Below are 14,259 nucleotides of genomic sequence, written 5' to 3'. Positions count from 1 at the left end.
GTAAATAATTTATTACAGAATCCGAAGCATCACAAGCAGCACAAGAAGATTGTCTTCACTTTAAACTGCATCTCAAGAGGCTCCAAAGCAGAAGCATGGACAATACACAACAAACATGTTCAAACAAGCACAAAAGGAAGGGGACTTAGAGGACCTGTTGCAGCCCAAAATGAAGCCATCACTCAACTTAAAAACATCAATGTGCATACATAGCAACCAGTTAAACACACCAGACACAAAAGTTTATGCTAAAAGTGGTGGTGGCTCAAAAGACTGACGACTACTGTGGCAGCCAAGTAGATTGCCTGTTTCAACATGCAGCCCCTATTCCTATCTGATGTGGTGCTGGGCTTCATGCAAGCACAGGAGGAAAATGGGTCAAATTTTTACTGAGAGCTATAGAGCTCATTATAAAGTTATAAGGCTGCTTATAAGTAAGGCCTAGCTGAGAGATCATCAGATTGAGGAGGAAATGCAGAGTAATATTCATCTTCAGTTACTTATTCTGGAAGAGAATACAAGAACAGAGCAGACAGAAATCAGTATAATCAAATGCAACTTCCATTACAAGCCTGCATTTTTCATGCTAGGTCTGACAACTCAGTTCAAATAATTCAAGCTGTTTGTACTAACAAAGCAAATATTTCCAAATATTAAAAACCTAGAATTAGGCTCCTATTTCCATTTTTGGCCTTTTAATTAGGTTTTTCTGAAGTGTTGAAAACAAAACAACTCTAATCAACGGCTTTTATACATTGCTTTTTAATAATAGCTCTTAACGGCTTGGCACTTTGGAGGTTTTCTTTCTTGAGGTTTAAAATAAGATTGGGAGTGGATCAGAAAAGGATTGTTTGGTTTTATTTTACTCCTACAGAAGCAAGAGGATCTAAACTTTCCCTACACAATTTGATCTCATGAGATTTCCACCTTGATCATGGTTCCAATTAGAATTTATATTAAAATCTTACCATTTTTTTTTCAAGTAGATTCATAATTAATTTTTCACACTAAGTCAGTATATGACCTTGGATGAAGGAATCACACAATCTTCTGACAGATGTAATTTAATTTTTAGAAAATACACAAAAACCACATACACACACACCTGAGATACTACAGAACAGCTTCCATGGCTGTAGCATAGAGGACAGCAGAGCAAATTATTTAGCCTTTCAATCTGTGACAAAGGTAAGGATGTTTCACATAACAGTTTCTTCAGGATACATAATTTGTACTTTGTGTGTAAAGCAGCAATACCATAAACAATCAATAATGAAAGAAAAGGAGGCACTGGAATGGTTAGGTTTAAGCCCCACTTACTCAGTATTTCTACAGTATTGCTGCAGAGCTTGAATCACTCTACTCAGTTTTACATTTGTTCCTTTCTTTCTTTAAGGAGGCAGACAGAGAGAGAGAGGGAGGGAGGGAGAGAGCACAAGCAAGAAAGAGAGAGAAAGGAGCAGGGGGGAGAAAGTGGGATGACAATCAATAAAGCAAATTTTCCCTAGCAGCAAAAATAGCTGACAGACCTGCTTCCCAAAGAACACTGAAAATTACTTTGCAAGTAAAAGTAGCAGAGAAGATAAGTCAACTTGAGGGACTCATGGGAGAGCTGTTATTGACAGATACAAGGATGATATAATTGCTCAAGATGAGCAAGTTTTTCTTTTATCTCAATAAAGCACTTTGGGATGAAAAGATTGGAAAGACAGGTGCAAGACAATAGCGTAAAGCGTGTTCCTAACTTATTTACCTAATTTTATATAAAGGAGCATTGATGTATGAAGTGTAAAACAAATGCATTGAATGCTGAAAATAAAGTATTACAGAGAACTTATGTACACTCCTAGCAATAAAGAAACTTAATATTTAATGACTATACTTTGCCTATTGAAGAAATGCACTGATTTTACAAAAGGCTGAGTATATGTGTTTAAGAAAACGTTCACTACTGTTCTTACATAAAGTAGCTGATACAGTTGCATCTTAAATTGTTTCCTGTTAAAATTGCATAAGAGATCACACTTACAGCAAACAGTAGATGAGAATAGTAAACAGGATAATCTAGTGCACATTTCCTCTCTTTCAGCTCCTACTGCATTTAGGTATCCCATGACACATCCCCTTCAGCTAGTTCTGGTACCCTTCAAGACAGACTTTGAGCATCAAGTGTTTTGGGGGTTTGTTTGGTTTTTTGTTTTGTTCGGGTTTTTTTGTTGTTGTTGTTACTGAAAAACATTAGACAAGACTGATGACAGGTGAATGTATGCAGTAATGGGTGGGTAAAGAGTGGTAATTTCTGTGTTTCCATTCAGTTAGATGATTCCCTTATGCTTTAAAATGAAACTTCTTTGTGTAATAGAGAGGCATGTTAGTATCAACATCTGTATGGGAAATTTCTTTAACAAGCTTCACAGATACCTAAAACCTATCTTAACCCACGCCGGTCCACCTCTCACAACGACATTACCTGAATGGTGTAATCCTGTTGCCAGGCTTCTGACCAGCTCCAGTGCATATAGTGTAAGTACCTAGCTTGGTTTATTGTATTTAAGATGTAATCCAAAACCTGCCATACTCAATGAAACGCTTTACCAAAGTCTCTTTTCCAAAGCTTATTACTTTTAAGGCTAAGAATTATACAATTTCTTCAGGGCTGTGGAGAAGAGGTCTTGGAAGGTGCAGTGCTACATTTTCAAGAATGGCCACTAATACTGTGAGCTTCAAATGAGTGGCATGTTCTAAATCAGTCAGCCAGATGCTGAAAGTATCAGCTACCCATCAGTGATATTTAAGCACTGAAATTATCTTAAAGATCTGAAGGGTAGGTTATGTTTCTCAACACTGCTCAAGAGCAGAACATGGTAAGCAACTATTTGCTTTAATCAACATCAAGATGGTAAATTCACACCTGAATAAAATAAGCAAATAATGAAATAAAATGAAAGTGGAATTGCATCAGACTTGTTCTTAATTTAAGCTTTAACAAAAATCCTGCTCAAGAGTCTCCCTTCCACTGATCTTTTTCTTTGTTTGAATACAGGATCAACTGAAGGATGGTGACACAGATTATATCATAAATAATGACGAGCTGACTGAAAACTCTGAATCGCCTGCTCACATACCAGTGCTGGCGGAGGACGGAACAGGCTCCACCCAGGCTACAGGCAAGGAAGACGTTCACGAAGGAGACCTAGGATTAGGAGGGTACAAACTCCAGCTTGAACACATTGCAGGTCAACCCCAGATGAATTCATTAGCATGAACAGTGTAATGTTAATCACAAGAAATAAGACTAAAACAAAGAAATAAAAGATACTATTATGTGAACAAGAGGCTAGAAAATGTACTAAGCATAAAAATCAAAGAAAATGTAGATTTTACCAACTAAATGCCTGCTTCCCCCAGGAAAGAGTTTACCATCATCCATATACCTACAACAATATGCAGGTTTTCTGACTGCAACAGTTTAATAAAAATATATAGGGCACTGCCAGCCCACTGTAAAACCATTACAGTCATGTGTTGTCTCAGATAGTGCTTAACTGTACCATGTCCCTTCACATATACACAGGCCTTTGAATGTTGCTTATAGTCTTTAGTCAGATTGAATGGAGAGAAATAGCTTCCTAACATATTCATGCTCACATGACGACAGCACTTTTTATACAGCTGGTCCTGAACAGATCCACAGATAGCTACTACTCCAGTAGCTATTACATTTATAAGGAAGCAGCAGAAGATTCTTTGTCCAATGAGTATGTGATTCAAAATACTTAAAACATGCACTGCAGCGTCTCAGTCTTGATAGATCAAGCTCCTTCTGCAAAGCAGCTATATCTTAAGACTGGCTGCTCCAAGGATAAATTAATCTACCTCTCTATTTATGCTGGGCACTCAATATCACACTAGTGATGAGGACAGTGGTGGTTAGACATTAAAAAAACAAGAGGAGAGTTTAGGTATGAAAGTATTAATTGTGTCGGCATAAACGCAGTAACTGGATAAACAACTGGTCAACCATACATACAGCTAGCTGCCATATACTATTATCAAGCATTAGCACAGATCAGCTTTCGCACATACCAGTTAAGTAGTGCAAATACAGGGATAGAGCCAGGCTTTTGTTGCAAGAGCACATGCCTTTTCTCACCACAGAAGTTTCAACTAACTGTGCATGACAATGTTCCTACTAAGAAAGTTAAACCATGAGGATTTTTTAAATAAGGTCATTCTTCATATACAAAGACAACGAGCAAGCAAGAAATTTGTAATCTATAAGAATAAAAATCAAGACATCTCCATGAATGATCGTAAAGCTAAATAGGTCTTGATTTCACCACAGATGGAAGCTGAAATACAAACTTAAATATAATCAAGTTTTAGTCATTCTTTTCCAGGCTAATTAATTTTTGGTTAAATGTGACTCTAGAACAGCTGTTTTAAGCATAAATTTGAACACTGGAGTTTTATATGCTGTTACGAAAGATCAGAAGCTTAAACTGGCATTTTATTTTCCCCTAAACACTAATCAAGGAGCTTCAAAGGATCTTAATCCCCATGTGGTTTAAAACAAATAATATTCAGGCACGATAACAAGTTCTGAGAAGAACTAATGAATTTCCAACTCCCTGCTTTGCCTTGTTTAGCTGCATAAGGTGGGAAAAGATGCGCAGCAGGTTGCAAGAAGGGATGGAGAAGGGACGAGGAGGTAAGGTTTTATGGCCTAGTACTGTGCACCCTACAGTATGCAGTGGGAGACAGCAAAGGTAACAGGAAGCAGGATAAGCAGGTAGAGACACACTGCAGTGAGGTGGATATGTGGCAACTCAGTGAGAAGGTATTATCATGGATGGGTGCTAACGCAGTCCTGATTTCAGTAGCCAGAGTTTCCAGTTTCAATCTTCAGAAGTATTGAATGCATGTCACCAGGCTTCCTAAGCGCCTTGGGAAGCACAGATCCCAGTCCTTAGATTATAATGCAAGTCAATAAACTGCTGCAGTATTATGAAGATGCAAAGCTGTTTTTCACAACTGCTACATGAACTGGAAATGACAAGCTCTTCACCAACAGTTCTGCTCTGAAATGCATCCTGCAGCATACTCTACAGGGGTTTTTACTGATTTATTTATTGTGCCTATGTCCAAATTTCTCACACTTGTGCAATGTGTTAAATGGAGATCTCTGAGGTCTGAAATTCTCTGTTTATCAAAAAAAAGAAGTCTGTAGTGAATATGCTCCACACTGTTCTGCCTGGATGCCTTAAAGGACTACTTTACTCAGTAAAGTCATCCCTTGCAACAGAAGAGTGCATACTTCACATCTTCACAGGTCAGATTTTTATGCCAAGACTATCAAGAGGCTGGATCAGTGGTCCCAGCAGGATGGGTATTTATCCTCTGGGACCATGCTCAGCAATTAAAGTATCATTAGCTTTTAGGAAAATTAGTAATTTGAGCTGCAAGCAAACCTGAAACTTCTACTAAATGGCAATAAGTCTCAATTATGCATTACACTATTCAGCCTTGCCATTTCACAATTTTAAGATATTCTTTTCGTGACATGCAGATCAAGAGAGTTAAAACAACATTAGAACAGATAATATATTTGTATTCAAGGAGAAATTACTGGCAACAAGTAATTCTGCATGACTGTTTAAAGGCCTCTCAACATCTATTACTCCGTTTAATGTTAATTTACAGTTCCTACGCTGGAGATTTAAACTACTCAATATCACACAGTGTTTGACTGAACATGCAAGTCACTCATGATAAATGTGAAGCTATTCTTCCTATCTGAGTTAATCTAATAAAACACTGCTTGGAAAATTAACTGTAAAATATATTGTCAAAATGTAGTGACTGCATACTCAATATGAAGGCCAAAATGTTAGGAAAGATGGAAATCTGCAATATTGCTAAACCTTTCAGGTTTCAGAAGTAATAACTGAAATTTCATAGTGAACTGCAGAGAGCATTTGGCTAAGGTCGGAAGCAGCAGAATGAATCCTGGCTATACAGCAGAGCCAGTCCAAAAAGGCACTGTACTAAAAATATCAGGTCACTATGATAACTTACACAGAGAAGTGCAACATTTAGTCACCTCACTGAAAGTGGGGGCCATTGGAAGCAAACGTTTATGTTGCTGTGTTAAAAGCTCAAACTCTTCCATAGTAACCACATTAGGGCTATCTTCAGCCAACTGATTAACGCTGTGCATAACTTAAACCATTGAAGCCATGAAAGCAATTCACACCCCTTCCACCTCGCAACTTACACACCTTGCTGGGCTGAGGATAGCCTGTACAATAGGTCTTTCTTTCCTTTTCAAAGCTGGTCTGTATTTTGCTATCAGCCATCAAGTAATGCTGAGCCTGTAACATCTTGATTGCTGTGTATATTTGGGTACAACATAAATGCAGCAATATACATAAGTGTATTCCAGATGCACATGAGCATTACACATGTGCACACATTCAAAATTCTTTGTTTTCACAGAGATTGAGAATTCTTGGGATACAAATATTAATTATGGACTTCAGAGAACAAAGAAAACATCCTGAATACCCACTTTAGAGATCAGAAACTACTTCTTCTAAAGACAAAGTTGTTTTTCCCTTACTTCCTTCTAGTGAAATGGAAAATAGCCCTTTTCGACATCTTAAAGCAAACCAGTTCTGAGCATTTTAAATAACTTAACACAAGCAAGCTCATCTCTGGCAATATAATCCCAACAGACATGAGTTCTGCTCAGTGAACTGTAGAAGACTTGTCAACATTTTTATTTTATAAACAGTCTTTCAGAACTTTAAAATTCTCCAGTTGATCCAAGTTTCCTAAGCAAATGTTAGTTTAACCCACAGCCTTGGTCCCATACCAGTCGATTTTCACATCATGAAATCCCCTCCTTCCTTTATCTCAATGATTAGGTTTTATGGTAGATATTATTGTTCAGGAGAGTTAGACAAAACACCTGAACATGTTTTTCCTTGAATACTGGTCTGTTTGGTGGTGGTTTTTGTTTGGGTTGGTTTGGGGGGTTTTTTTGTTGTTGTTGTTAATTTGGTTTTTTGTTTGTTTGTTGTTTTTTTTACATATGCATTTTTTACAACATAATCATATACTGGAGTGCAAGTTTCTGAACAGTATGAAAAAAAATATTGTCTTTATTCATCCTATTCCTTTAATCACTCAAAAGGGACTGCCTAGTGCAATGATGGACATCAGCCAAGCGAATATTCCCTTCAACAGCCTGGTGGTGCAAGTCACTCTTCCAGATTTAAAACAACCTACTGGACATCCTGGCATGTGTTAGGAAGCACAGACAAATTCTCCAAAAAGCAAAATATAATGTCTGTCAGCTCCATGCCACCAATCAATAGCCCAGGTTTGTTTTTCCCATATGAAAAGCACAGGGACTTTCCTACAGTTAACCCAAGGTGTGTCAAATCTCCACCTCCACCTTTGGCTCTGTTCCTGACAGCCCCTTGGCACCATCAGCATGGGCCCACTGCAGCTGCACTGCTAGAAAAGTCACCAGCCAAGACTGTCTCATACTTCCATGGAATTCCACAGGAAATACCCACAGACTTCATGTTTCCAATTACACCCTTCCAGCTTTCCCACTGTTAACAACCACATTGGCTTCCTCCCACACCGGCCCACCCTGGCTCTGGGCAGTCTTCCCTCTGCACACCAGAGCAGGCAGTGAGTGCTGTATACTCTCTGCTGCACGATACATGTAACAGGAATGATTCTGTTCACAAATAAACCTTTTTTCACCAGTGTCAGAGCAGAGGCAACATTTTCTCCACCTAATTCAGCGTCACTGGTCAACATTATTCCCCTACAAAAATCAGATCTGAGGTACAGAAGAAAAAATGTCATTCCAGGCCTCAGAGGATCCCAAATCTGAGCAAGTCAAATTAACATCATCCTTCTGAGGATGCGGCAGGGCTTGAAATTCTAGTGCCAGAAGCAGTAGAGAATACCCAGGAGTGTTTTCCAGCTACTGTTCTACATCATTCTTTACCACACATAGCTGTCTGCTTCTGGTGTCCTACAGCAAAGGCAGATGGACATAAAGAAGATACTGGTACTTTATTCAATAAGGATTTGAAACTAGAGACAGCACTATGCCTAACAATATAAACACTGAAGAAATAACCTTATGCCATGATATTGGGCATTATGCAGGCCTAGGACAAGTTATACATAAGTGAGTTGAAATAGGATAATATCCCATAAATATAATGGGATTTCTTATTCCAGAGGTACAGTACCTTCTAAATATAACCTAGTACTTTAGGATACATGCCTGACTGGAAATTAATATATAAGATAGAAAAGGAAATTAATAAATGACTGATGAAGGAAGGAAAGGGGGAGCATGGGGGGAAGAATCAGTGCCAAAGACGACACTCAAACTGAAAAAGATCAGAAAGATATTCATAGCAACTGCAGACTAAAACCCAAATTAAGCATTTGCCCGTAGAGTGAGAAACTAAGAATTAGCTTGAAGAACACTCGTAAAAACTTTGCTAGAGCCATATCCCTGACACTACTGCTGCACTGTAAGAAAGTCAGGCATTCCACAGGCCTAAAGGGAGCCACTGCTGCCAGCTGAAGGTTGACCAAATTTAAAGAAAATGAAGAAAAAGGACCCAAGGTGAAAGGCTAATCCTTCAACAGCACTGTTAGCAAAGCAATAAAAGCAATACAAGCCTGATATTTGCAGAAGCGTGGAAAAACAACAGAAGATATAAGTTCTTCAGACTTCCTTATTTCATCTCTCCCTCCTTCACCAGTTATTCATTTTTTTTACCACGTTGTCTCTCTCACCTTCTCTGGTTTACCTTTATTTTAAGATGAAAACTTTACTTTCCCCACCCCTTGGGCTAGCAAAATTTTATGAAGTCCTTTTCCCCCTTTGCACGATATCCACACCCAACACAATTTTAATAGTTCTTCAAAAAGAAACCAATACGATGCAAGAGTACATGAACTATATAACTTCTACCCCAAGTAGAGATCATGCCCAAAGACCGGTGGGTCAAACACATTGCAATATCCCTTAGGCACTTCACTATGGCTAGTAAAGTTAAGACCAAGTGCTCATATTTTAACTACAGGAACCAACAGGAGCAAAAACCCTTAAGAAAGGCTAGAGAAGGCATTCTCAGTGAGGCAGACATGACACGGTTTCAGAACCAGTCAGCAACATCATATGAGCAATCTGTCTGCACGTTCTTTTCTTATAGTAAGGACGAGGCAGCTTAGCCTTCAAAAGCTAGGGGACACTACCTTACACCCAACTGCTGGGGAGGTGCCAGCACACAGACAACGGCTGCAGGGCACCAATACACACCCTAAATACAAGCCCGCTCTCTTCTCCCCCCCACCTTGTGCACACTCCCACAGCCTGGGGCAGCTCCTGGAGGGAAAGCTCCCTCACCCACGGGAAGGCTCACATTTATCTGCAACAAACCAAGCAGAGGTTTCCAGCTAGCAGAGCAGGGAAAGTGGTGTTGCTCTCTTACCATTTCGTGGTCCAGGCACGTTTGCCTCCTGGTACTCTGAGAGCCCTGCTGCCACTGTTGATTTGAGAAGTGACTGGAGCACCTTTCCTGATGGAAGCTAACGTGAAGTGGGTGCTTGAGACAAGTACTCTACGTTCTGGTGAATGAACCATCAGGCCTATGCAAAAGAAAAAAAAAAAAAAAAAATAAAAACCACCACACACCACTGTTCTGTTTCTTAACTGTTTTGTTTACTGCAAGGATCTGTCTGCAAACACTGAGACCCTAATATTTACAGGCCTGAACACTAGTAATGGAGAATCTGCTATGGATCTGCAAACTCCCTAAATTTGTCTCAGAACAAAACATCCTCCCCCTTTGCACAAGCCCCCCATATGCCAGCATCTGGCAGGGTTTCATGCTGACCTAGTTCATTGGAGAATGCAATGGTCTATCCCTAAACTGAAATTTTAAAGCACTGGAAGAGGATTTCAGTATACAGGCAGGAACATGGATGCAGATTCCCTGACTCCTAGTATAGTTCAGGTGTTCTGGGAGGGTAACTGTAAACCACCCTTGCCAACAATTAACTTTTGCTTAAAAAAAAACCCAACACATAAGGAGCACTATTTGCATATGTTTGTGGAAGGAATAACATTCTTACGGCCATTTTACAGAAGTTTTCACCTTCTGTACATACAACTATAAAGTCACTTGGAATATTCCTTTACGCTCATCCAACATCCACAGTGAACAAATGGCGACACACTTAGTGTGTACCATTAATATACAGTCCAAACCATAGTTTGAATGCATTTGCATGAACAAAGAAATAATAACATACTTTAAAGTTGGTTTTATGTCCCACCTGAATCAGAAGTCTGAGGAAAACTGATTTATTCCACAGACATTTGGCAATGATTTAATATAGTTCTTCAAAAGATTTAGAAATGGTTGTATAATGAGTATTATCTGAATGACAGAGACTTTCATTAAATGCTTTTCTTAAAAAAAAAAAAAAAAAAAATTCAACACAGTAAGGAAAACCACTACAGAAATCAATTCTGTCCTTAGGGCTTTCCAGATGATTTCTAGACCTGTCAATGACTTCTGGTTACTTAGAAAGTTATTTCAGTATCCCTTAATCTGCTGCACTGACCACCATGCTAAGTGGGAGACCTGAGCCAGCAAACAGTCTGTACAATCACACTGCTCCAGCCTCAATGATTGGGGCAAGGGAGATCCAGATGCTGTCAGCAGTGCACAGCCTCCCTTTTGCCACTTTACCCTTCATTTCCTACAGGAACCTGACTGAGGATAGATTGGAGCAGCATATATTAACCCCCAGTTCATCTTCACTACTAAATTCATTTTTTCAAAAGTCCAAGGTTGTCCAAAGATTTGCTTCACGTTAAACTGAGCTGAGATTTTTAAAAGTGAGTCTAAACTTAAGCTCCTAAAATTCATGGGCTCCTAATTAAATAATCTAATTTTTGGAAGTGATGAATACCCAGCAGCTCACACTGAAACCTATTGCAGCCTTAAAGTCACAATGAAATTAGCCCATAGGGAGTGCCAAAATGCTCATTGCTCCCAGCGGGGCTTGTAAGACAAAAGCGCAGCATAAAATGCACCTTACTCTGATCAGCACAATAAGCTCCCTACTCCAACAATGAAACTGATTTCCATCGCAGCATGACTCACCTACTGTGTAAGGAATAATTTGGAGACCTAAACAGTACCGACCCCTTTCAGGCCATTGCTGCTGGGTTTTTGGTTTGGGGTTTTTTGTTTCCTTTTTCTTTTTTGAAGTTGAGGCTACCCAGGGAGGACCAGGCTAAGATCTGGGCAAGCATGAGGAGTGGTGACCTCATCTTTTGTTCAGCCTCCCAGCCAAGGCGACATGGAGCAGTCTGCATGACTTCTCAGGAGAGCCAGGATTTGTGTGAAAGCCCAGTGTGTGTTGCGGCATATTTTTCCATGGCTGCTCCAGCATATGTCTTCTGTACGATTTGGTCTCTTGCTCCTAACAGCCTTAGTTGATGGAGATTTTCTCAGAAACTTCCTGTACAGAAAGGTATCGCTTCAGGACACAGTAGTGCAAGGCTAGAGATATGGTTGTTAGAGCTAAGCAATGCCTGAAGCTCTTGGATTCTTTGTGGTTTTAACATCCAGGATTTACTCATGTTGAGAGCCCTGGTTGGGACTCAGTTTATTTAGATTAAGCTTTCACCATCTGTTCTTCCAAATTCTGAAAACATGAAGAGAATATGCTCCACAAGCAGCTACAAACACAGATGAGCTCTGCAATTTATATTGGGATATACTACATACTGGGAAAACAGTTCATAAGATCCATGAGGTTTGTCCTTCAGGCATAAATTGAGGATTGAAGCTCTAATGCTTTAATTTTGCACCACAGTGAAACAATTCTCTGGTTTACATTAATTTGCCATCACGCAGCTCCGCAGTATTAAGCGGAGGCCCAAACTCTTTGAAACTACGAAGGCTTATAAGATTTTCTAATTAAAGATAAACTGGCCAACTTCACTAATGCATCACTTACCTTCGCACAGTCCTTACAAAGAGGTTTTGTATTATCTAGAAATTAATATCTCCGAATAATTAGCAAGTTAAGCTACAGATACAATATAATTTAAAGAGTTTCAAGCCATAGCCACATGAAGAAAGCGTGTGATTATCTACCTCCCTGAAAGTACAGCTCCCAGCCCTTATTGCTGACTTTTTGGCCTATTTCCACCTACTTGACAAATCATACCTCAACAAACTCTGCCTCAGTTTCCCAGACATTCTAGGTACCAGTTGCATGTAACTGCGCTGGGGATAAGGTATTGGAGCTTCCCCAGAGCAGGCTTCTGTGAAGGCCTCTCCAAAGGATGACCTGCTCCATCAGCTCCCAAGGGTGCAGGAGCCTGGCCAGACCCTGCCCACACCTGCGTGGACAACGGCCATCCCAGACAGACAAGAAGCACACCCTTCCCACTCTTCTCCTGCAGGGACTCGTATTTCCACATTTTCCTCCAAGGTGAACTGGTTTGACAAGAAGCCACCACCAAGAAGATTGGAGAAACAAATCACTTACTCCCAGCACTTATCCCCAGTGCCTGTCACGGTGTTATGCTGATGCTTCCCTGCAGATGGCAAACTGTCCTCCTGCACTGGCCCACTCTTCTTCCTGGTGTCTTCACAAGGGGCAGGTCTGCCACAAAACCTTCAAAAAATGCTGTATGTGTATGATGGTGAAGGTCAGCAAGCATCATCCCTTTGAAAGGTAGCCGTAAACCTTCTTGCCCTAAGAGTCAGTCATGTCCTTTTTTCCCTCCCTATATATAAAATATCCTTTCTTGTCTCAACAATGCAGACAAGTGGCAAAGCCAGTGCAAGAGTTCACAGGACAAAGTCAGAGTCCTCTGGTCTGACATTCATTGATGGTCCATTTTCTGCACCTTATTATTTCATTTCCCCTTTGACAGTCTTTACCTTTGCTGTTCCACTGCAGTGCGGTCCATAAGCTACAGAATTCAGAGCGATTCAGGCATAGTTAAATTAGCTCTCATTGTTGCAGGGTGCTCACTATCAAACTGATCAAAAATACTGCTCAGATGTTTTGCAATTAAAAAAGCACCTTTTCATCAAAATCAAACATTGCACAATACTGTGCTGATTTCACTAAAAGCTCCATGGAACAGAAGTCAATATTAATCGTTTTGATTGTTGCTTTGTTTTGGTTAAAATTTTGCACATTTACATTTTTACTGCATTAAATATTAGTATAGAGGGATATTATTTGACATTGCATACTATACCCAAATTCAAAACTAAATTTAAAAAGATGAAAGTTATGAAACAATACTGATTCAGGTCCTCATAAGAAATTTCAGTTTTTCATTCTAGTTCAGAAGGGGGAAAAGATTTTCGATATAAGGATTTTCTGTCCACCCCCCCTTCCCCCAGATTAGCCATTATAAAAACACCAACGTGTCTCCTTGAACCTTGGCTAACAGAGTCTTTTTGGGCTGCTTCCAGGCCCAGAGCCCAACCCCTACGGCCAACAGCCCCGTCAGGGATGCAGGACATGCACAGGCCTTCCCAGATAAGAAAGGAGAAGTATCTCTCTGCTCCAGCAGTGACAGGGTAGTAAAGAATGTCATTTATCACATGAACTCCAGCACCCTCAAACCAGCTCACTTCCTCTCTTTGCTGGCTCCCTGTCAGCTTCACCCAAATAAGCTCCATCCCACAACAATAATCTTTTTCCATGACAAGGCCTCAAAACCCCCAGAGGTTTAAATGGGAACATGACGACAAAGCCAGGAAACTCACACTAGTTAAAGGAAGGACAACTGTCTATTAATATGTTCATGGGCAAAAGCATCTGTTAAACTGGAGTTAAGCCTGAAATTAAGATTATGTTAAAACAAAGAATTTATGAATACAAAAGAGAGAAATTTCTTGCATAAATTATTCAGTATGAATTAAACACCCAGCTGCACATAGCTGGCAGATTTCTGTTAAAAAATAAAATCATAAGTCATTCATATAAGCTGTCCGTTTGGCAAACACATTCATTTTATCTCCTTACAGAGAAAACAGAGACATTTGCAAGTATAGTGTCTCTTTATGTCAAAAGGAAACCTATACAATAGGAATCACACATTTGGGAGAACTTGGCAAGTTCCCCAGGTTTGCAAAGTTGGGTTTTTGGGGGATTTTTGGTTTG

The 14,259-nt window shown here is 39.8% G+C and overlaps 1 protein-coding gene across 4 annotated transcripts in view; it reads left to right on the top strand.

Moving 5' to 3' along the window:
- Positions 1 to 8,162, top strand: part of SLC9A9 (solute carrier family 9 member A9) — a 254,648-nt gene extending 246,486 nt beyond the window's left edge. For 3 of the 4 annotated variants that reach the window (XM_072866766.1, XM_072866763.1, XM_072866764.1), the window contains 2 exons: positions 2,418 to 2,523; positions 3,044 to 7,165. In XM_072866766.1, coding sequence (XP_072722867.1) covers positions 2,418 to 2,523; positions 3,044 to 3,265 — 328 coding nt within the window. In that variant the 3' untranslated portion in view covers positions 3,266 to 7,165. Of the gene's footprint in view, positions 1 to 2,417; positions 2,524 to 3,043; positions 7,166 to 7,198 lie in introns of those variants that run through there. The other variant, XR_012043292.1, reaches the window with a different exon arrangement.
- The last annotated feature ends 6,097 nt before the right edge of the window (positions 8,163 to 14,259 follow it).

This window comes from Ciconia boyciana, chromosome 7, assembly GCF_034638445.1.
Source record: "Ciconia boyciana chromosome 7, ASM3463844v1, whole genome shotgun sequence".
In the NCBI taxonomy this organism is placed as follows: domain Eukaryota; kingdom Metazoa; phylum Chordata; class Aves; order Ciconiiformes; family Ciconiidae; genus Ciconia; species Ciconia boyciana.
Note: the sequence above shows the minus strand (reverse complement) of the source record. Positions and strands in the feature narration are given on the sequence as shown.